Raw genomic sequence first — 24839 nt, forward strand, 5'->3', positions numbered from 1 at the left:
CAGCAGACAAGTAGTTAGGTGCACTGCTCAGCTGTTCACATGAAAGAGCCCAACAAAACTTCAAATTAGTATTGCACATCAGCATCAAACACCAGGAAACAAAAAAGACGGCACACCACTGGCTGCAATGAACTTTGCTGTATTGGAACAAGTGTACACTACATGTTACGGATATTACATCCTTCCTCAGGTGTATGATACACCTGAGGAAGGATGTAATATCCGTAACATGTAGTGTACACTTGTTCCAATACAGCAAAGTTCATTGCAGCCAGTGGTGTGCCGTCTCTTTTGTTTTGTGTGGAGATACCCTGAAGCCGTAGCAGCAATCCGGCTGAGACAAGGCACCGGCTCCTTTGAGGTCCAGGGGAACATTAAGCAGTGTTCTCCAGGCATCCAGTGTGTTTGGTCAAACACCAGGAAGTCATTCCATTCAATTATTGCGCAATCCTACAGAGGACATAGATGGCACTGAGTTGCAAAAAACATATTTTCAGTTTTAAAAGAAAGTGCTTAAAGGGACTCCGAGCAGTGCAGAAACTATGGAAAGATGCATATCATTTTAAAGCTCTCTTTCTCCTCTTTCCAATGATATATAAACCACCACCCTACGCCTTTTAGTTTTCGCTATTTTCGCGATTGAAATTGCCGCGGCCGCGATTTCGATCGCGAAAATAGAGAAAACTAAAAGGCGTAGGGTGAAGATTTAGGTGTCGTCAGAAAGAGGAGAAAGAGAGCTTTAAAATGATATCCATCAAGCCATAGTTATATTGTATTACACAGGGCGACTTTTTGTCAAAGTCAGCAGCTGCATTCAGCAGAATGGAGCTGCTGACACTGGGGAAAGTGTCGGCCTGTGTAATACAATATAACTATGGCTTGATGGATATCATTTTAAAGCTCTCTTTCTCCTCTTTCTGACGACACCTAAATCGTTGCCCTACACCTTTTAGTTTTCTCTATTTTCGCGATCGAAATCGCGGTCGCGGCAATTTCAATCGCGAAAATAGCGAAAACTAAAAGACGTAGGGTGGTGGTTTATATATCATTGGAAAGAGGAGAAAGAGAGCTTTAAAATGATATGCATCTTTCCATAGTTTCTGCACTGCTCGGAGTCCCTTTAAGTTCTGAAGCGTCTTGGAATTCAAGGCAAATTGAATTCCTTTGCTCTCACTTAGCGTGCCATCAGAGTTAACATGCCTTATCAAAGTTAACGTGCCTTGTCAGAGTTGGCGTGCCTTATCAGAGCTATGAACGTATGCCTGCTAATTGGCAATGACGAGAGCTCCACTCATCCTGCCCCGAGCCCCTGTGGGTCCAATAACCTTAAAGGACATTAGCTTATTGGGCCAAAGTGTGGAAATAATGTCCTTTAAAGTGATTGGACCCGCAGGGTCTCAGGGCAGGGCGAGTGGAGCTCTCGTCATTGCCAATTAGCAGGCATTAATATGTAGCGCTCGCTATGCTACTCTGATAAGGCATGCTAACTCTGATAAGGCACACTACTTGTTATAATGAATCAACCTCTCTATGTGCAAAACTCAGATCGCCATCCAATATGTAGCCATTTGTCCCTGCATTAATCATCTTTCATTTATATCTTGCATTTACCAAGGCTATCATGATGATGCCAAACAAACCCACATAGTTAAAGTAGAACCCAGAACTGGCTGCACATGCTTCTTGCAGGTGGGAGCCATCATCTTCATTAGTTCTGAACTGATTCAAGCAGTGCACAGCTATTAGCAGTGATATAAATGATATTAGATCAGGTTTCTATTGGTGCAGAGTAGCAGGCTAGTAGACAATCCATATCAAGTACAGATCAATGGTTTACCTGATCTAATAGTGTATGACTGCCTTTAGCCTCAAGTTGAATCCAACAATCTGCATTCAAAACAGGTAAGACAATTAAGCAGGGCAGAGGGCTCTCCCTGACAGGTCAAACCTCACTCACATACATAGCAATGATTTAAATGATTACAAATGCTCAGGACAGGTTGTCTTTAAAATGGTCCTAAACTTGAGTTTAGATCTCCTTTTGCAACTTCATTAGATGGTTTTGAACATTTTCTGACACATCCCCTTTAAGAAGGCACCATTACCGTCATCCTGGTTATATAATTGTCTTCCATTTTCATCTCTGGAGACTCCTTAGTGTGTGAAATATTTACTGTGTTAGGAGAAATGCATCTGCCAATTTACAGATCCTTCAGAGCAGCTGCTGCGTAAGGATTTATTTCAAAGCCAGTCCGTGATCTTCTCCATCCACAGCACTCTGCAAGCAGCCCAGAATCTCTGTTTATGGTAAAACTAGACTTGTGCTTTGTGGCTCTGTGTTTCTTACAACAATACATTTCCAAATGGCCAAGTGTCAGCACTGCATTAAAAGGATGACTGTCAGAAAATAAGCCTTTGTCACATGTATAGCCCACATTCACTGCAGTAATTATATTCTAGTGGTCACTACACCTCGTCAGTAATCACATCTCCCAGTACCTGAAACCTCTCTGTGCTTCATGCCTCAGTATGCTTCAGTGCGCTTTGTCCATCACACCTCATTATAAATTGGTCCTTTGTGACCCATATGCATTGTTAAACCTCATGTTCTCTCTGTACTACATAACTCATATCTCTTCACTGTGCCTCATAACTCAGACACCTTTTTTTAATATGGTGCCTCATTATACTCCACCCATTTCTGTTGTCAACTATAAAGCAGTTCTCTTTGTGTCTCATTACCTGAATAGGGGGAACCTCAATGACTTTGTCCACGTTGTTCAAGGAAAGCGGCACATACCACAGAGTCGCTCTATTGGTTAACCTCTTGGCTCCTGTGAAATAATTACAGTATTTGAATGAGTATACATGTTTCGTAGTGCGATTATTAGGTCTGGTAAGCACACAACAACAAAAGAAAAAACACAACTAGTGCAATAAAAACGTGTATGTAGCCACAGCAACAACCAAAATGTGTTTTTATAATGTGTTACTAGAGAAAGGCCAGAGACTGCTTTTATATTACATGAATCTGACTGAATGCAGCTTCCACTTAAGATACTGTCAGGATTTCCCTGCTCTACCCAAACGAGTTCTGGATGGGGAAAGGTTTTTTATTCAGTTATTTTTATTTATTCCCGATTATATATAGTACTGGCAAGTTATGCACTACTTTGCAGAGTATGTTGCATAATTCATATAATTTCCTGTCTTAGTTGACATCACTACCCAATGTACCATCTTCTATGGCTTGTATGGGGGGGAAGCTACGGTACTTTACCTACCAGCATGGAGGAAAGCCTTGCAAACATGAGAACATACAAACGCCATGCATATAGTCTTCCTAGCAGGAGTTGAACTTGGGAATCAAGAATGTCAAGGCAAGTGTGCTAACCACTTGCCACCTTACTTTGTCGTAGTGGTGGGGATGGCGTGAAAAAGTAAACCTGAGAGGTACACAGGCAGTAGCCTAGCTACTGGTAGGGTCTCTCTAGTCGGACAGGTCAAAGGTGATGTTCCCGACAAAATGGGATACCTTGGTCCTCTAAGTCTGGGGGTTGGGCAATAGGTTAACAACCTATTCCCGTAAAAAAAAAATAAAAAAAATTAAGAAACCTTCAGAGAAGCCTCGGAAATCAAAACAGAGATGGATTGAGCCAGAAACTGAAGGAAGCCAAGGCTCAAATCGGGTTGTAGTGACATAGAAGGAGGAGGAGGGGAAAAAAATAAAAATTTACTGTAATGAACTACGCTCCAAAGCATTTTAAACCTTCTTTTGTTTAATTTTTGACTATCTGCAGTCCCACTCCTCCGGGGCTTCAGAGGGAATTACGCAGCTGGGCACTATGCCCTTAAGGTTACAAGGAAACTTCATTACATTTGCACCGTCTGCTAAAATTTTAATTAAAATTCAATTACAAAATTTAGATTAAGCAGGAAGGTCCCTTGACGGAACCATAAAAAGAGCTCATTAACTCATCTATTAATCTGTGAATGTAATCATATTGTAGCTTCTTCCCAAAGCTGGCATTACATTTGTGAAAGTTGCTGCAGCTGAAGGACAGATAACAATCTTCAAATCAAGCAAACACAACATTTTCCAGGTATCATTCAATTAGGCAAAGCTCAGTGACGATGTATAAAACGGAGTCACCTAGAGCAACCAATCAGCTTATATTTCACTGCTGTCAAATCAGTGGAATAGGATACCTGATTGGTTGCTGCATTTTTCTCTCACATAAATAATGCACCTGGAATAATTCTAAAGGAACAGGAACTGTGGGTACTATTTCCTCACAGAATATCACAGCTAAGTACAGTAAAACTAAATCATGGAGGAAATGAGCTCTGCTCGGTCAAATCCAAAGGTGCCTTTCCTTGCGTGATTTAGATGTAGAAGTGGTAATGGTAATAACAAATAATATCACTCAATTATCCCCAACAAATTCTCAGAGCTTTTCAGCGAGCAACTGAAGTAACTGTCGCAAGAACAATCCAGAATAATTCATTTGTGCAAGGAAAATTAATTCATAAAATCCTGACCTACTGAGAGGGTTTGGGGCTTGCATGCGAGAAACAATGGGTTAGATTGGGTGTCCCTAGAGATAGTCAGAAATGGCCATTTCCGATTTCGCAGAAATTCCAATTTTCGGTTTCCGAGGAGTATTTTATTTATTTAGTCATTTTTTGCATCACAGAATGCAGAAAAAAACAGGAAAAATGGAAAATCGGAAAAAACAGAAAATCAGACTTGTGATTGGGCTAAGGCTCAACACACACCATACAATCTTGGTTGTTCAATCTTTCATGTAGTATAAGAGCTTATCCAATCAAGCATTCAAGGTATTTTTAATCTGTTGGCCTTTATACTACATAGATTTGGTAAATCTGTACAACCAATATTGTATGGTGTGTGTTGAGCTTAACAGAGATACGTTAAATTGGACCTCCATGGAATTCCAACCAGAAATGGCGATTTCCGATCGGAAATGTGGAAATTTCAATTCTGCAGAATCTGAAACCTAGGTGTCCCTATAAAGGATCAAAGATCAGATGGGCCCGAGGTACTGGAGCTCTTTACACCTGGAAACCACTGGAGAACATAAAAGATTTATTAAAAAATCGACACTTAGGTACAAATGTCTGCAGCCTTCACACAAGTCATATCAAATCATGGCAAGGCATGCTAAGAGGTTCAGTAATTAGCAGTTGTTCCCTGCATGCAACCCACATTAAGAATTTGATGTAAATAAGTTAACATGTTGAAAATAGGAAGAAGAATAGGGGTCGGTTGACCTGTTACCTGGGTCCTTTTTGTGTTCTTTCTTGTGTACTCCATGCAGAGCACACACTAAACTCAAGTAGGGAGCACAAAGCATGATGGGAAGCATGCCCATATTTTATATTTACCTTTCCGGGTCCCGGATACAGCCTTTGCATCTTCTGATCCTTCGTGTGCACTGGGAAAGGATCTTTGGTCACATGACCAAGATTACTGCCATGATGTAACAGAAGAGGATGCAGCCCATGCCTGCTATATACCTAAAAATTTTTTTCCTTCATTTGATCTATTTGATCTTATCTCTGGTGAGTTACTTGTGTGTAAATAACATTGTTTTACAAATACACATTGCTATCTAGCCTTACAGCTAGAACTGCAGAATAAATTGGATTTGTGTTATGGGGCTGCCATCTTACTGTCCACATATTCTTAAAATGACATCTACCATTCTTTTTCTAACACCAAAGGCCTTTACATGTGCTCACAATTACCATGACTGATCATAGTAATAAGGGTATGCAGTTGAGCTTCAAGCTTTTAAGCTCCTTAGCGGTAATCACGTGTTCAGCTCGGGGTGGAAAAAACAAGCCAGAAGCGGTAATCCCGAGCTGAATTCGTGGTAGCCACCGGAAGGTCCATGCAGAGCAATGCGCTCAACGGGCCTTCTCACTTATCTCCTGGGGGATCCCGACGTTAGCCGCCATTCTAATTCCTTTCCTCCGAGGCTCTGCTTCCCCCTGGTGAGATCGCGGCAATCTCACTATAGGGTTACAGCGTCACCCGTAGGACGGAGAGAAAACTGCAGCGCTGGATCCCAGGTAGGTGAGTGAGTGCTGGGCTGCTGCAGAACTCCCTAGCAACAGGATTTGTTCCAGGTTTTAGGATCTAAAAGCATGCAAAAAATCTGCACTGTTTTTAGAGCCTAAAATCCAGAAAGAATCATAATGCCAAGGGGGTTAAACTACCATTGGCCTCTATAAAGTGAACTTGTGAATTGAAATAAAAATACAAATAATATTAATACTAATTATAAAAACAATCTCAGGGCTGGTGCACACCGAGCGGCTTTTTCAGCGTTTCTGCAGCCGCTTGCGGCTGCGGATCCGCTTGGTCAATGTATCTCAATGGGGTGGTGCACACCAGAGCGGGAGGCGTTTTGCAGAAACGAATCCTCCCGGGGTGAGGCATTTTTTGGATTTCGGATGCGTTTCTGCCTCATTGTTAAGTATAGGAAAAACGCAAACCGCTCTGAAAAACGCCTGTTCAGAGCGGTTTTGCCGGCGTTTTTGTTACAGAAGCTGTTCAGTAACAGCTTTACTGTAACATAATATGAAATCTACTACACCAAAACCGCAGCACAAAACCGCAAAACGCTAGCTGAAACGCTACAGAAAAAGAAAAAGCGTTTCAAAATCTGCTAGCATTTTGCGGATCTGCTAGCGGTTTTTGGTGTGCACCAGGCCATAGTCAATGTCTGGTCTGCTTTGGGGAGTTTGTGCAGAGCAACTGCAGTAACTCAGGCAACCAATCACATTTTTTAAAACTGTCCTGATAACATTATACTGAAATCTGATTGGACACTATTGGGTTACTGCATACTGCAGGCCAAGATTCCTCCCTTACCTCCCAGAATATACTTAATAGCATTACAATTGTTCCAAGTGAATCAAAGGATGCAATTATTCACCCTCCTACAAATGACATGTCACAACTCCTTGACAGCTATTCATATTAAGGCAGCACATTAGAAATTATGCAACATGAAAATCCATAGGACGCCCGGGAACAATGTACACTACGACCGCCGGGCAGAAAAATTCACATTAGTGCGACACACACACGGCTGTAGCGTGGGGATGGGGGATGCCAGAGGCAAAGTGTTCTTCATTTTTCCTGGCTTGATAAAGAGGCACTGTCAAGATTTCCATGTATTAAAACTACTACCCACTTCTACCCACAAGCATGATTATTAATAGAAATAATGAGACCGCACAGCTGCACGATTCTGACCCATGACCTGCCAGACAAATAATGAGACACTGACCTATGACTGCCGCTAAGTTACAGCCCCAAGTGTGGGCGTGTGGGTGGAACCTCTATACAGTATACTGTATACTTAAAGCTCCACTCCAGACAGACAGCTGAATAGACTAGATTCAGGAGATGTGAATTAACACACTTGTCAACAGACGTGTAAGTCCCTCTCCAGCCACTCCTGTGATTCATGTGATGTCAAAAAATACAGCATGCAATCTGAGTTGAACATTTTTTACATTACTCTAGTAAATACAGTATAATCAGGTCAAAACATGCTGATTGCATTGTGGGAAGCAGTGATATTCTGCTGAGTGCTCACTCCTGTTACAAGAAAGTTCACAATGTACAGTATCCAGAATCAGGTATTTGGAGCATTACAGGTGTAGCACCAGTCACAAAGAGGGGAACATATTAGCGTGCATATTGCCAGCCTTAACGTCAGTAAACTATTATCATTAGAAATAGACCAGGCCAACAAACAATGGGGAGGGGCAGGAGGGGGTCAGGGATGAAGCAGTTCATTTGGGTGCCCATCTTGGCAGCCGTGTACTATGTAGTTGATTGGCTACAGTACTAAGTGCTCAGATCCAATACGCTCAGTTATACCTTCATTCGCATGGGCGGCGTTACTGTTAGATATTAGGAGGGAGGGTTGGTGTTTGGGATTTTGAGGGAGGGTTAGTGTGCAAATGAGGGCCAGATAAGTCAATAGAAAAATAGAGTTTCAGGGTTGGCAGGCTGCCAACTGAAATGGATACATTTTTGTAAGAACAATACATTTAAAAAGAAAAACATGGTTTCACAGCACAAAATTACATGATACCTATCACAATTTTATCTCACAAAAATGAAATATCCCGTTAACCTTTTTCTGCTGCTCACTCTGTCCACTGTGAACTATGCTGTGTTCAAGGCACACAGGTTAGTAAAGGTTAGTATTAGTTTTATGAAATCATACAAACATATTGTATTTAAAGTAGACCTAAACTCTTGCACAGGACATAAGGAACACAGAAAAATGCACCCTGTATGTATTTAGAGAGGTTAGCCTGTCTACTCATCTGTGACTAATCACCACTGTAATTTGATCTCTCAGCTATGTCAGCTCAGGAATCTCCTCTCCGGCAGCAGAGCAGCTAATTTGTAACACAGGATGTTAACCCTATGTCTGCTTCCATGAAAGCAGGAAGTAGACACACCACTGCAGATTTATTGCAGGATTTGTATCAGCTGTAACAAAGAAATGTTTTTCTTTAAAGGTTAATATGCTGTTGCATATCTTTTAGAGCAGAGAGGAAGTTCTGAATTCAGGTCTGCTCTACGTCTGCGCACACAACATACCTTACTCACTGGGGACCTGTGGTTCCATTTTCTTTTACAAAAAGGAAAGCTATTTTTATGACAAACATTTTTAATATATCCACACCGAGACGTTACCATAACAATCACATCTTCCAGCAGTCTTAGGAAAGACATCCATCCTGACCTTTCTGTGACAGAAATCTGCATTAAAGTCTCCAATTTAGCACAATATTTCTCCGCAGCGGATTTTATGCATTTACAGCACTGTCAATCTTCATTCTGGAACTCTCTCTCTCTACGAGAAACCGCACACTATCCTAATACCCGTCTCCTCCACAATCACATTAGTAATGCAGACAAAACTATGCAGAGATTCCTCTTGTCACTTTATATTGATGGTGTCACTGGTTCAATGAATGCACTGAGCAGAATGTTGAGGCTAACAGGGTTAGTCTATTAAGAACAGATTTGTGCACGTTTAAAAGGATAAGTGAAATTATACATATGCTAAACAACACTAAAGTGCCCTCTAATCAATAATGCAGTCATTATGCCTAATTTAATTCCTCTGAAGAGATCTTCCAATTATTTACATGCTTTCTTGCACCATCAGTCTGTACACATACACCAGCCTTGATGTATCTATACTCGGGCCTGACAGCTGCCTCATTACTTACACTGCTTGTAAAATTCACCAGCTGTAAAGCTTTCCTTGTTTATTGAACACTAACAAAGTGGTGCCCACTGGCCAGGTGGAAGCTGAGAGGTTAGTTGACAGTGGAGAAGAGTACTTTTACAATATGAGTAATGGGTGGGGATCAAGTTTTAAGCGAAGTTAAAGGACAACTGTAACAAAAGGGATATGGAGGCTGCCATATTTATTTCATTTTAAGCAATACCAGTTACCTGGCTAATCTGCTGATCCTCTGCCTCTTATACTTTTAGCCTTAGACCTGAACAAGCATGCAACATATCAGTTGTTTCTGACATCATTGTCAGATCTGACAAGATTAGCTACATGCTTGTTGTTGGTGTTATTCAGACACTTCTGCAGTCAAATAGATCAGCAAGGCTGCTAGGCAACTGGTATTGTTTAAAGGGGAATACATATGGCAGCCTCCATATCACTCTAGTCACAATTGTCCTTTAAGATGAGTTTCTAGTTCCACAAAACTCTGAATCTGGAAAAGGGTATGTCAGATAGACATTGAAGAGTGTAAGATAGGTGGGGCTAGCAATGAATATGGATGATGTTGGGAGTGGGTGGGGTATGGCAAGCAGGAGAGGTTAAGAAGCATAAAATGTACAGTGATGTGAAAAACTATTTGCCCCCTTCCTGATTTCTTATTCTTTTGCATGTTTGTCACACTTAAATGTTTCTGCTCATCAAAAACCGATAAAGATAACATAGTTGAACACAAAATGCAGTTTTAAATGATGGTTTTTATTATTTAGTGAGAAAAAAAACTCCAAACCTACATGGCCCTGTGTGAAAAAGTGATTGCCCCCCTTGTTAAAAAATAACTTCACTGTGGTTTATCACACCTGAGTTAAATTTCTGTAGTCACCCCCAGGCCTGATTACTGCCACACCTGTTTCAATCAAGAAATCACTTAAATAGGAGCTACCTGACACAGAGAAGTAGACCAAAAGCACCTCAAAAGCTAGACATCATGCCAAGATCCAAAGAAATTCAGGAACAAATGAGAACAAAAGTAATTGAGATCTATCAGTCTGGTGAAGGTTATAAAGCCATTTCTAAAGCTTTGGGACTCCAGCGAACCACAGTGAGAGCCATTATCCACAAATGGCAAAAACATGGAACAGTGATGAACCTTCCCAGGAGTGGCCGGCCGACCAAAATTACCCCAAGAGCGCAGAGAAAACTCATCCGAGAGGCCACAAAAGACCCCAGGACAACATCTAAAGAACTGCAGGCCTCACTTGCCTCAATTAAGGTCAGTGTTCACGACTCCACCATAAGAAAGAGACTGGGCAAAAACGGCCTGCATGGAAGATATCCAAGGCGCAAACCACTTTTAAGCAAAAGGAACATTAAGGCTCGTCTCAATTTTGCTAAAAAACATCTCAATGATTGCCAAGACTTTTGGGAAAATACCTTGTGGACCGACGAGACAAAAGTTGAACTTTTCGGAAGGTGCATGTCCCGTTATATCTGGCGTAGAAGTAACACAGCATTTCAGCAAAAGAACATCATACCAACAGTAAAATATGGTGGTGGTAGTGTGATGGTCTGGGGTTGTTTTGCTGCTTCAGGACCTGGAAGGCTTGCTGTGATAGATGGAACCATGAATTCTACTGTCTACCAGAAAATCCTGAAGGAGAATGTCCGGCCATCTGTTCGTCAACTCAAGCTGAAGCGATCTTGGGTGCTGCAGCAGGACAATGACCCAAAACACACCAGGAAATCCACCTCTGAATGGCTGAAGAAAAACAAAATGAAGACTTTGGAGTGGCCTAGTCAAAGTCCTGACCTGAATCCTATTGAGATGTTGTGGCATGACCTTAAAAAGGCGGTTCATGCTAGAAAACCCTCAAATAAAGCTGAATTACAACAATTCTGCAAAGATGAGTGGGCCAAAATTCCTCCAGAGCGCTGTAAAAGACTTGTTGCAAGTTATCGCAAACGCTTGATTGCAGTTATTGCTGCTAAGGGTGGCCCAACCAGTTATTAGGTTCAGGGGGCAATTTCTTTTTCACACAGGGCCATGTAGGTTTTGAGTTTTTTTTTCTCACTAAATAATAAAAACCATAATTTAAAACTGCATTTTTTGTTCAATTATGTTATCTTTGACTAATAGTTAACGGTTTTTGATTAGCAGAAAAATTTAAGTGTGACAAACATGCAAAAGAATAAGAAATCAGGAAGGGGGCAAATAGTTTTTCACATCACTGTATGTGTTCAAAATGTCCATACACCACCTTGTGCTTTTGCTTAATACATTAGACGTTAGTTCCCATTTAGGCTAGGTTTACACAAGTTTTCTGCATTAGCATATTCATTGCTGCCACTGCCCACTTGTTGTACCATTCAATCTAAAGGTAATGCAAAACAAGTACTCTGCACTCCAGACAGTATCAGGGGGCTCCTACTCCACTTACAATAGACAGCCATCGTCTGGCAGCATTCCTAATCCACTATGGAGCTGCTCTGATTCTGCTGGGTAGAGGGGTGAACAAGGAAGAGTGAGGAAAAACGGAGCACTACAAAAGTGGAAAACAGAATTTATTTCTTCTTATAATAAATAAAAGTTGCACTTACTAGATTACTTTGGTAAAAAAGCTCATCACAAATGAAATGGAGAGGCTGAGGGTCCTTGGCATGCAGCCAGCGCTTGGACACAGCATTTGGAAATAGTTTCACCGGGGCTGAAGAACCGTGAACATGGGGACAGACGCCTGTCTCCTAAGGCCCGGTTCACATTAGCGGTGGCCGTCCGGAATCGCCGTGCCGGAGCCGGACCGCTTGCAGAACGGACGGAACGGACGCACGGCAATAGCAATGAAAGCCTATGCGTCCGTTCACATGCGTCCGTTCTGCCGGACCGGAGCCGGACCGGATCCGGACCGGATCCGGACTCCGGCGTCCGTTCCAACATGCGCTATTTTTTGGTCCGGCTCCTCCGGCAGCCGTGTCCGGGGCGGAGCCGGACTGCACCATCCGGCCAATACAAAGTAATGAGAACCGGAGAGCGCACAACACACTGGCTACAAAAACCGGACGTTCTACCCCACTTCCTATGCATTTTGGATGGGGACCACATGGAGTTCACAGAGTGGGGCAGCAGCGATTTCATGCTGGAGCTCTAGGCAGCAACATGTCTGATATAAGTCTGATAACGAGGAGGCGAACAACAGAGAATTCCCAGGTATACGAAAAATGCCTGGATCCATGGTCCCAACTGCAGTCTCTGTATCCACGGATGGTCTCCACACGTCCACCTGTCTCCAACAATGACCCCAGACCCTTCTGCTGACCTCCCAGACCCCAGGTATTTACAGGTTGTTATCTCCTTAAGAAACCGGATCCGGACCGCAACCGTGTTCACACCGCACGGAAACCGGATGCAAACGGACCGGATCCGGACCGGATCCGGATAGGAACCGTACGGATCAGGTCCGGTCCGGATACGGTGCGGTCCGGACATCCGGTGCGGTTTTGACAAAACCGCAAGTGTGAACGGGGCCTTAATGTCGGTGCATGTCAAAACATGTTTCAGTGGCAATTCCGCCTCCTCAGGGCTGTGGAATCGGAGTAGGAGTCGGAGTAATTTTGGGTACCTGGAGTCGGACTTGGTGGTTTTATAAACTGAGGAGTCGGGAGTCGGAAGATTTTTGTACCAAATTCACAGCCCTGGTAAGTAAAAGACTAAGGAGTCGGCCAGTGCCATTTTGGGTACCTGGATTTGGGGGTTTCATAAATTGAGAAGTTGGATGATTTTTGTACCGACACCACAGCTCTGCTCCTTCATCAGGTCGACATCAGTCCAGCATGTCTACAGGGTTAAACTTTGCAAGAGCAATGCAGTAGAAAACTATGCAAGTATTGACCCCACACCACTCATCTCATTCGTATTACCCAGTCATCATACAGCTGAAAGATGCCTCACCCTGCTACCGATGAAACTCAGGGGTAATGTCAAGAAACGAATCCCCCTCTGAGTTCTAGCAACTCAAGGAAGACACATAATTCTGGGTCTGGCTATTGCTGGCACCCAATTTACATGGATTTCTTGAGAAATCCCCCTGAGCTGCTATAGACCGTTTAACATTTTGGCATCTAAGACGCAGCACGGCACAAATGAGACACCGAGATGACCTGATCGCCAGTCATCCCAGTCCTCTCATGACAATTTACTGTCATCCCCAATCTTGTTGAAGTTCATTGCACTGTTCAAAATCAGAAACTTATCGAGCTGATATGTTGAGGTGAATGTGATAGATTGACTCTGAATCGGACAAAAATAGCAAGGTTATCATTTCAACTCATGACTGGGCTTCTCAATGACTAGATTATTTTTACAAATGTAATGGTATATTTTAGTAATAACACACATCATGGACTCAATTCACTATTGCTAAACTGGTTTCCAGTTCTCGAATCTCTGATTATCCATGTACACAGACTTTTCAGATTTTTTTTTCTTAATTTCTTGGATCTTATATGAATTCAAAAACTTGGAAGTTGCATATTTCTTATTGGATTTTATCCCCAGACTACTTTGACAGATTCAGGGAATGCCCAGAAGCCAGCTAAAGTAATTTCATACTTATTTTACTTTACCATTAAAGCCCTACACATTATTAAGATTTAATTATAGAGAAAATACCCAGAGTACCTGAATGCATAAATATCTACACCATTTACCACCTAAATCACCACTAGTGCAGCCAATTATTTTCTAAAATAACATATTTAGTTAAATTGGTATCACTTGGGTGTAGTCAAGGGGTCAAGTGATTAAATGAATGCAGCTTACAGTGGGTTCCTGTGCAGAACCAACAAGTCCGCCATCCCAATATTTCTCTGTTGTAACTATGCCATCTTCTCTCCCTGATAAGTCCTAGTAAAATCATGTCTTGCCACAAAAACAGTGCCCCAGTGTAACTCTTTACCATTTGCCATCTACTTGCAAAGTACTTCCATCAAAGGCCACTGCACCCTCAACAATATAACAAGTGCAGCCATAACTCTCCTTCTACAATAGATACTATCATTATTTTTCCCCATAACAAACGCAGCCAATGTCTCCAATACCAAGCCCCTCCCTTACGTTCCATCATATCATAGCATTGTCCCTTCATAACAAGTACCAACAATATATCCCCCTTCCCCCTAAATGCAGGAATAAAAACTCACCTTATACAAGTGCCACCATTATTTACCTACAGGAAGAGCCAACATCTCACCTTATAACAAGGATCACCAGTACGTTTCCCCAAGTGCAGGCATCATCCCCTTTCCATGGAAAGCACTATCATTATGTCCCTCCATAACAGTTGGAGCCTCCCCATAGAAAGTGGCACCACTATGAATCTCGAGTGGGGTGTACATCTTTCCCATACTACAGCCATAATGTTCCCTATAACGTGAAATGCAACTCTCCCTCTTCCTGTCACCATGAGCAAAATGGAGCAGGAAAGTGGTACTCAAAAATAGGTACTGTAATTATATCAGCCCTGGTCCCCACTGATCCACCTCTTAAAGGAACACTATCAATACTAAAATGACAATGTACAAATAATGCCTAAGTAGCTGTGTAAATATGTTCCTACTTTTCATGTTAAATATCAGAGGCAAAGACTTTAACTCATTGTTTGTAGGCCTTACCGCATTTTTCAGAGTATAAGACGCTCCGGACTATAAGACACACCCAGGTTTAGAGGTCAAAAACCAGGGGAAAAATATATATATTTAACCTGGTGCGTCTATGGTCCAGGGTTGTCTTGTAGATGTTTTCTGCTCAATTATTTTGTCCCCATGTATCATCCTGTGTCCCCAGTGTCCTATCTGCCTCCCTGTCTCCCCTCTGCCTGGTGTTCCGTGTCCTTTTGTGTCTCACCGCCCCCCCATGTCCCCTCTGTGTCCCTAGTGTCCTCCTCTGTCCCATCTCCCCCCTGTGCCAGAGAGGCACAGGGGGCACCAGCCAGAGGGGAGACACAGGCTCGCAATAAAGACAGAGGGGGCACTTATAGAGGACACCTTCGGACCATAAGACACACTGACTTTTAAACCTCTACTTTTGGGGGAGAAAAAGTGAGTCTTATGGCCCAAAAAAACCGTAGCTCTATTGGAACAAATCATTCGCAAAAGGGGTGTCTGCTTCAATGCACAACCATTGTAATTTTTTGCATTTCAGACTATAGATTGTTTTTCTCTGAAAACAAAAAGTATAAAAAGCTATGGTGTCAGGTTTCACACACAATTAAAAAGGTTTATAACAAGTTACATTTCCTCTGCTCTCTGCAGACCGTTCAGTCAGAGACAGGCAACTGTCAGTGATAGCTTTCTCACACACAGGGTTAACAGTTGTAGTGTGAGGGATTCCCCCTCCCCTCATGGTTCACTGGGCCATCAGATTTGGCTAGAATTGCCGTCAGGAGTGAAAGGCATTGGATACAGTTAACAAAAAGAGATAAGCAAGTGAAATGTATACATCATTATTTACCAGCACTTCAGGAACTCGCTCAATCACAGGTTACAAAAAAACATTTTAAATTCCTTTAAGTCCATTCCCAGCAATTGTATGTAACACAGGATGTATGAGAGACAGCTATGTCTGTGTGTTGTGTCCTTTTGTCTCTCTGCCTATGGAGTAAGGGAGAGAGCAGTGGTAGACTATGATAAGGAGTGGGTAAGTTGCAGCAAGAGCATGGGAGGCACCACAGAGTATGGAACTGCACAGTTGCATGTCAGTTCAAAGTTGGATGTGGTTGTAGCGTAAATACATGGTAATCTGAAGGTCCTACAGTATTATGGCATAATTACACCATTAAAGGGAACTCAAGGTAAGAGGGTTATGGAGGCTGCCATTTTTATTTATTTCTAAACAATAACAGTTGCCTGGTAGCCCTCCTGATTCTGTGTCTCTTTTAGCCATAGACCCTGAAAAAGCATGCAGCAAATCAGGTACTCTGACTCAGGTTTTACAGGGATTAACCATATTTTTGTACCATGGTTTTGACTTAGACACTACTTATGCCAGAATATCAACAGGACTGCTAGACAACTGGCACTGTTGACAGTTCCTGCATATACCCTATTGCTAGGGTTCCAGTTAAGACAAAAGACCACTGCTGGCAACGCCATGAAAAGGTATTTGGAAGGATTAAGTCAGGGAATGATGTAACAAAATTCTGAAGCTGCTGAATATTCCCTTGGACCACAGTTAAAACATTCAGTCACAAGCCATCCACCATTTGTGACTACATATGCATGGAGAAGGCTAAAAAGAGAAGCCATCAAGAAGAGACCTATGAGTTGCAACCCTTAATGGCCGAGTTATAAATGTACCAAAATTTCAAACGTAGTTTATTTACAAAACTTGATCTCAAGAATCACCTTGACCCAAATGCAATTCACTTCTTCTCCTAAGTTTTCTCTTAGGTGATATTTTCACACCTTATCAATAAAATGCCCTTTAAGCCACCAACAAGGAATAAAATGGCCAAATACATTTTGATAGTACTTTTTCACCTACTTGTTATATCGGATGTGACCTGAACGCTGGGTATTAGTGATGATGCTTGTCCATCATACTACTGGACTGAATAGCTGCAGTGTCTGGAGTGTGTGACTCTTGTAAGGCCTGAGCGACATAATGGAGCAAGGGCCTCTTGGGACTTTGTGGCCACACAAAATACAGGTTGTGATATTGCTTGTGTATTTGCATAGGTTCTTATGCACTTGGTTTCTGTGGTACTGCTCTTTCCCTCCTTTCTTTCAGGGGCCGGCTGGTGATATCTGAAGCTGTCAGGTATCTGGGCAAAAGAGCACCTGGAGATTAATCCTGATTGGCAGCTGTCAGAAGGAGTGGGGTTATTGGCAGCCAATGAACTGTGAGCTCCTGTCACAGATCAGTGTGGGATGTCATTCTCTCCTCAGTGTCTGTCAGGACAAGCTGCGATCCAGTCGTGCTGGCAATTAGCTCCTGCTTAGCTTTTATTTGAGCTTTTCTGCTTGATTTTCGGTATTTATTTCTTTATTTCTTTCTTTATTATTATTTATTTATCATTTCATATTTATAATCCTCCCCCACTTCGTGAATTTTATCCATTTTGGAACTTTTTCTGATTTTGGATGGATCAGACCTTGTTGAGGCTGGCTGCCGTGGCCAGATCTGAGGGAGGAGAGGAACTTTTAAAGAGAATTTTGGATGCCATCTCACCTGCTGTCTTGCCTTCTGTGGGCTTTTCTGCTGCTTCTTCCCTTCCTACTCCCATGGACACTGAGGTTTCTCCCCAGCAGCCCTTACTGGCTCCAGCCCCCACCAACCCTGTACCTGCTACAGTGACTGTGGAGCGGCCGCCCAAGCCGTCAAAGGGTCGCTCCAGGAAGGACCGGCATCAAGAGGATCTTCTTTCTGCCGGTGCGAGCGCTGGTTTCCCCGAGGCGCCGCCGGCGAAGAGGCTAAAGAAACCCAGGAGGCCCTATTCTCCAGAGGTCCGGGGAGCGAGTTCCCGGAACACCGCGCCCACAGGAAGTGTCCGCAGCAGTAAGGGCGGAAGTGGGCGCGGTCACGTGACCGGCGGGCGCCATCTTGCCGCGGATCTGAGGTCTGTTTGCGCTCCAGCGCTTTCCTCCGCCCCCTCTGCTCAGCAATCCGCGTCAGTTCCGTCTGATGCCCCCGCACAGTGCGCACCTCAGCCCGCTGCCCTCCCCGACCATCTGGCATCGTCATCTTCGGCCACAATTGCAGGCATGCTGGCGGCTCCTGCATCTTGGACACCTCCAATTCCCCCTCCTCTGGTGGATGGTCCCAGCTCCTCTTTCAGCACTTCTTCACCCCACAGCACACCTGCCATCATGCCTACTCCAGACCAACTTTCACTGCAGCGCTCTTCTGGAGTCCTCCCTGTGAGCGCTTGGGGGGCTGCCTGCCAATCAGGGGCCCCCCCTTCCACAGCCAGTCGGGATCCAGGATTTCCACCAGCATCCGAAGCCAGATTCGCTGGCACAGCGATCCAGGACGGACGTCTTCCTGCTGCTACAGGAGGGGCTGTCGCTGGCGATTCCAGTTCCTCTGACGATGAGACATCTCTTCAGAGACACGGTGAGAGCAGGGGTGAAAGCAGGGAGGGTTTATTTGATAGACTAACGAACTGCCGATACAAGCACAAGTGTGTCAATTGCGGCGGCCTTCACCCGGCGGCGCGTTGTTATAAGAAGGTAGCAGCTGCCGTGCAGGGCTCCTCCAAGGAGTCCTTTCTGCGGAGCGCGGACGCCAGTGAAGCTCATCGAGCTAATTCCGTGGCTCGAGCGCTTCCCAAATCGGGAGATCAGCACATTTCTGCTTAATGGCTTTGCGAACGGTTTTTATATTCCCCCATTTTCAGGATCTGGCTGTTCATGGGTTGAGAACCTCAAATCGGTTAAAAATTTGTCAGCTGTGGTCCAATCTAAAATTGACAAGGAGATTGCAGCAGGCAGGGTAGCTGGTCCGTTTTCCTCGCCACCGTTTACGGATTTTAGATTGTCACCCTTGGGAATTGTACCAAAAAAAGAGCCAGGCGAATGGCGTCTAATCCATCATTTATCTTTTCCCAAGGGTGACTCTCTAAATGATTCCATTGAAACGCATTTACGATCGGTCTCTTATTTATCCTTCGATCAGGCTGTATCGGTGATCCGTGGCTTCGGTAAAGGTGCATTGCTAGCCAAAACAGATATTAAGTCAGCGTTTCGTCTGCTGCCGATTTGGCCAGGAGGTTTCAATTCCCTCGGTTTTCGATTTAACGGTCTTTTTTATTTTGATATGTGCCTCCCCATGGGCTGTACCCTGTCCTGTTTTTATTTTGAAATTTTTGCAACATTCCTCGAGTGGGTAGTTCAGCAAGTATGTCGTTCCGGCGCGGCGTTGCATTATTTGGATGACGACTTTTTATTCGTCGGGTCCCCCGGTTCCGATGAGGCGTTTAACTTATTTTTAACTTTTCACGACATAGCGGAGAAATTTGGCGTTCCGGTTGCGGAAGAGAAATCGGTTTTACCGACCACGGAATTGATTTTTCTAGGAATTACAATCGACACAGTTTTAATGGAATATCGTTTACCCCCTGAAAAAATTTTGGTTTTAAAGTCATTGCTGAACTACCTTTTAGGCAAGTCAAAAGCGACAGTCAAGGAGCTGCAAGAACTCCTTGGCCGTCTAGCTTTCGCAAGCCGCATTATGCCCATGGAGAGAGTATTCTCGCGGCGTACGGCACGATTGTTGTCGGGTTTGAAGAATCCTTCTTGGCACGTTCGCTTGACCAGAGACGTGAAGGAAGATCTGCTGGTGTGGCATAGCTTCCTGATCAATTATAACGGAAGGTCAATGTGGCAGGAGGAGTTTATAAAAGACGATCAGATGGATTTATTTACTGATGCAGCTGGATCGATCGGGTATGGTGCTTATTGGAAGGGTCACTGGAGTGCTGAGCAGTGGCCAGTGTCATGGATTGAGCAAGGATTTGTTAAGAACATCGTTCTTTTGGAGCTTTTTCCTGTATTGGTGGCATTGTCGATATGGGGTAGATCATTCGCAAACAAGCGGATTCTGCTCCAATCGGACAATAAGGGAGTGGTCTATGCAGTTAACTGCCTTACATCTAAATCCCTTCCTGTTTTGCATATTCTGAGACAATTAGTCCTGCTCTGTCTTAATTTTAATGTGTGGTTGAAAGCTGTACATTTACCCGGTAAGTCCAATCTGATAGCCGATGCTTTATCCCGGCAGCAGCTCTCCACATTCAGGGTGTTGGCGCCATCGGCGGACGAAGAAGGAATGCCTTGCCCGGCGCACTTATGGACCTTGATTGGGACTTAATAACAGCTTCTGTTCGTAAATCACTGTCTGCAAAAACATGGGCTGATTATTCAGCTGCATGGCAGGATTTGTGCAGTTACGCTGGGCTGTTTCAAAAGTCGCCTTTCGCTGATGAAGTAGAATTGGTGTTGTCTTATGTTTGTTCCAAAGTGTCTTTAGGAGCCTCAATCCCATCGTTACAGCGTAAGCTTTGTGGAATCTCCTTTTTTAGGAAGCTTCATCATTCGCCTCCGTGCACGGACTACTGTCTAGTGAAGCAGATGATGAAGGGCTTCCGTTCGGGTCTTTCAGTGCCGGATCGTAGGCGTCCGATTTCCTTCGAGCTTTTAGGCGACTTGTTACTTATCCTTCCTTTGATTTGCTCTTCTGAATACGAAGTCCGTCTGTTTCGAGCGGCTTTTTCTTTAGCCTTTTTCGGAGCCCTGCGCATCTCAGAATTGGTTGCAAAAGCCAAATCTGAGCATTCCGGTCTTCGCCCCCAGGATGTATCGTTGTTGAGTACGGCGCTTCAAATTTTCATCAAAAAGTCTAAAACGGATAGGGCCGGCCGGGGGGTTTGGCTTACACTTTTTAAATTAGATGGTTCCTCGTCGTGCCCAGTGCGCTTGGTCAGCGAATTTTCCAGTATCCGTTCGTTGTCTCCTTCCTTTCTTTCCCATGCCGATGGGTCGGCGCTTTCTATTTTTCAGTTTAGAGCCATACTCGGTAAATGTATGAACACGCTGGGATTGCAGGCTTTTAAATTCTCAAGTCACTCGTTCCGAATTGGGGCAGCCACAGAAGCTGCGAGATTAGGATTGTCGGAATCTACAATTAAAAAGATAGGCAGATGGGAGTCCCATAGGTATAGGTTATATGTTCGCCCTTCTTTGGTTGTATAAATAACTTGTTTTCTTTCCTAGGTCTGAAGCAGGTGGTGTGGATTATCGGCCACTCTTATCTTTTGGGCAAGACGAAGGGCTATGGAGAGGCCTTATACGGACAACCTGGACTTAGACTGTGACTCTTTCCAGATATACTGGAAGGGTTGTAGGGGTATGAGGTGGGAAGCTCTGTTGCCCAAACTAGTTTGCCTTGTAGACAAATGGCCGGTTCCTGACATCCTAATAATCCATTTAGGGGGAAATGACCTGGGAAAAGTCAAAACGTTAAACCTTTTGTCTAGGATGCGTCGGGATTTTCTGCAGATTCGCGAAATTTTTCCGAACACGGTTTTGGTTTTCTCCAAAATTGTCCCTCGTTTGTTATGGTACGTCTCACTCAGCAAGCGTTTTTTCGACAAAATTAGGAAGCGGGTAAATTGGGCCATGTGCAAATTTCTTTCTTCGGTCGGGGTTTTTTCTTACAGACACATTGACTTGGAAGGGGGGGTCCGGGGTTTGTATAGGAAGGATTTAGTTCACTTGTCCCCAATTGGTGTTGACATTTTTAATATGGAGCTTCAGAATATGGTTGAAAAGGCCGTGGGCTGGGGTGCCAGGCGATAGCCTGTCTGGTGGCGGTAAAAGTTGCCCACGGTGGTGGGCGGGCTAAGTACTTTAGAAGTTGTTCGACTATGATGTGTGTTTGGATATGCTTAACTTTGGATTATTTATGTTTTTTACAGTTTTAATAAAGTTAAGGTTGAATTAATATTTAAAGTATTTCATCGAATAAAAGTATCGAACAACTTTAATTTGAAAACCGCAATAAACAACGCCTTCGGCCAATTTTTTATCCACTAAGTTGGTGTGTCTAGTTTTATATTTGATATTTTATTTTGGGTATGTGCCTCTTAAGTCCCATGTAAGGCCTGAGCGACATAATGGAGCAAGGGCCTCTTGGGACTTTGTGGCCACACAAAATACAGGTTGTGATATTGCTTGTGTATTTGCATAGGTTCTTATGCACTTGGTTTCTGTGGTACTGCTCTTTCCATCCTTTCTTTCAGGGGTCGGCTGGTGATATCTGAAGCTGTCAGGTATCTGGGCAAAAGAGCACCTGGAGATTAATCCTGATTGGCAGCTGTCAGAAGGAGTGGGGTTATCGGCAGCCAATGAACTGTGAGCTCCTGTCACAGATCAGTGTGGGATGTCATTCTCTCCTCAGTTTCTGTCAGGACAAGCTGCGATCCCCCTCCCACCCTCCCTCTTCTTGGACTTTCGGGACTGTCGTAGGCTATTGCCTTTATTGGCGGTAAAAGTTGCCCACGGTGGTGGGCGGGCTAAGTACTTTAGAAGTTGTTCGACTATAATGTGTGTTTGGATATGCTTAACTTTGGATTATTTATGTTTTTTACAGTTTTAATAAAGTTAAGGTTGAATTAATATTTAAAGTATTTCATCGAATAAAAGTATCGAACAACTTTAATTTGAAAACCGCAATAAACAACGCCTTCGACCAATTTTTTATCCACTAAGTTGGTGTGTCTAGTTTTATATTTGATATTTTATTTTGGGTATGTGCCTCTTAAGTAGAGTTGGGCCGAACAGTTCGCCTGGCGAACCTCTCTGGGCCTCTTACTACTTCCGGGTCGCAATGACCCGGAGTAGTACGCCTGCGCTGCCCGGCGGAGCGCGTCCTAGATCGCGCTCCTGTTGCCGGGCGCTCTCTGCGCATGAGCGTGACGTCACTCATGACGTCACGCACATGCGCAGAGAGTGCCCGGCAACGGGAGCGCGATCTAGGACGCGCTCCGCCGGGCAGCGCAGGCGTACTACTCCGGGTCATTGCGACCCGGAAGTAGTAAGAGGCCCATGAATTTAGAGATGTTCGCCGGCGAACGGTTCGGGAACCGTTCGCCACATCTCTACTCTTAAGTCCCATGACTTAGGTGAGAATCCTTTTTAAACTAAATGAGTGAAAACTGGGTTGGCTGAGGTTATAGTAGTTCAGGAACCAGGAGTAAATGTTAGTGTTAGGCTACTTAGGAGTTAATGGTTAGTGTTATGATAAATGTGAAGGTTAGTATATGGCATATTAAGAGAGGCCATCTTTTCTGGTGAAAATAAATACCTGCTCTGCTTCATACATACTTATAGACATGTCTTATTTTTACTGCCCAGGCCAGTAAAGCAAAGGCCTGGTGGCATACCAGGGATTTATTAAAAGGTCAAAGTTCAGGATGGGTCAGTTAAGATTATGGGTAAAACATGGTGGAAACAGGCCCATAGGCATTCATTGGGGTCCGTTTTTTCTGCATCCAATCTGCATGTAGTGGAAACAGGCCCTTAGCATTAGAAATAGGATACAAAGAAATAATAAAAGTTTTATTGTCAGCTTAATGTTAGTCGACTGGGGCAGCATGTTAAAAATGTTTTTGCCAGCTTTACAAAGTACTGAAGCTTTGCGGACAATGAACACTCTGTGCTGAAAGCTCTGTACTGAGTTGAACAGGTGCACATCTATCAGTGCTCAGAAGCAATGTAATCCATTCCATGTATATGTCATTACTCCAATTACCTCATGACTTTCCATTGGGCAACATTGATACTTCTAGAGTATTTATGAATGTAAAGGGAGCAAAACAAGTACTTCATACTATCAACAACCACAAAGGTACTACTCAGTCTTGCACTACCAAATCTGTATCAAAAGGAAAACTGTCTTTTTAGCAGCATCAATAAATAAAAATAAATAAATACATAAATAAAGCAAAAAGAAACCACTCAGTTGCAAGGGAATATAGATATACAGAAACAAAATGAAGAGAAAACCAAAAATAATAATTAAAAAAAAAATCAATGCATTGTGGGATTTACTAGGGCTGTAAAACCTTTGCCAGTTGAGCATATTTCCATATTACTGTTTTATCGCTGCCAGAACTATTACATTTGAATGTAATTACCCATTATGTGAAGAGTACAAGCAAATAATATGGAAAATATTTCCACAGCGCTTTGACTAAAAGTGAATCTGACAACATGCTTTTGGGAATAGGAATTACCATTGGACCTTAATAAAACCATCCTGACAGGCTGGTTGCCATAGCAACTGAGAGCCCATGTCTCTCTCTCTCCTTCGGCCTAAGTGAACAAAGCGCGCTTTATTAGGAGGCTTAATTTTATTACATTCTACGAAAATTTAGCACGACAGAAAGAAAAGAATGGACTGAGTGGTGCCAATGAAGTTCTTTAAATCAAATTCCAAAAAAGGCTTAATGGGCAATTTGATCACAGGCCAATTGGAGGTCAAAAAGCCACATGGAAAACAGGTTTATTATTCTTGTATTTGTATAGCACTGACATTACACAGCACTTTAAACACAAACAGAAGGATCCGCTTGGTCAGGGATCAAAAAAAAAAAAAAAAAAGTGAGTGGGGCAGCATGACCAAAATAAGAGTGTAGCCATCTATGATACCAGCATGTGCCCCATGGAAATGTACAGTGTTTTTTTTTAAACATACAGGTAGTCCCCGACTTACGAACGCCTGACGTATAAACGACACGCCAATACGAACGGCATGGATTCAGTGTTTCCATGGAAACAAGCCAAAAAAAACAATTTCAAATTGGACTAGTAGTTTTTGAGAAAATCGATTTTAAAAGATTCAAAGAAAAAATAGCTTTTAAACTTGCATAAGCGGATGCAGATGGCAGAGGTGACACAGAGGGGGACACTGGAGGCACAGAGGAGGTACATGGGACAGAGATAGCACATTGTTCCGACTTAAGAACAGATTCAGGTTAA

The 24839-nt window shown here is 43.3% G+C and overlaps 2 protein-coding genes across 4 annotated transcripts in view; one reads left to right on the forward strand and one right to left on the reverse strand.

Moving 5' to 3' along the window:
• ACOT7 (acyl-CoA thioesterase 7) overlaps positions 1 to 24839 on the reverse strand; it is a 277637-nt gene that overhangs the window by 163063 nt on the left and 89735 nt on the right. For all 3 annotated transcript variants that reach the window (XM_068240526.1, XM_068240525.1, XM_068240527.1), the window contains one exon: positions 2743 to 2834. In XM_068240526.1, coding sequence (XP_068096627.1) covers positions 2743 to 2834 — 92 coding nt within the window. The remainder of the gene's footprint in view (positions 1 to 2742; positions 2835 to 24839) is intronic.
• LOC137522678 (mucin-7-like) lies at positions 17262 to 21801 on the forward strand. The gene is made up of 2 exons (XM_068242744.1): positions 17262 to 18414; positions 21072 to 21801. The coding sequence occupies exons 1-2, from the start codon at positions 17442 to 17444 to the stop codon at positions 21170 to 21172; spliced, it is 1074 nt and encodes a 357-aa protein (XP_068098845.1). The 5' UTR covers positions 17262 to 17441; the 3' UTR covers positions 21173 to 21801.

This window comes from Hyperolius riggenbachi, chromosome 6 (genome assembly GCF_040937935.1).
Source record: "Hyperolius riggenbachi isolate aHypRig1 chromosome 6, aHypRig1.pri, whole genome shotgun sequence".
Classification (NCBI taxonomy): Eukaryota; Metazoa; Chordata; class Amphibia; order Anura; family Hyperoliidae; genus Hyperolius; species Hyperolius riggenbachi.

Excerpts from the sequence above, each read along its gene's own strand:
- LOC137522678 (XM_068242744.1), top strand. The coding sequence starts at position 17,442 with ATGGATCAGACCTTGTTGAGGCTGGCTGCCGTGGCCAGATCTGAGGGA. Across the intron at positions 18,415-21,071 it reads GACATCTCTTCAGAGACACG|GTCTGAAGCAGGTGGTGTGG; the intron begins GTGAGAGCAGGG and ends TTTCTTTCCTAG.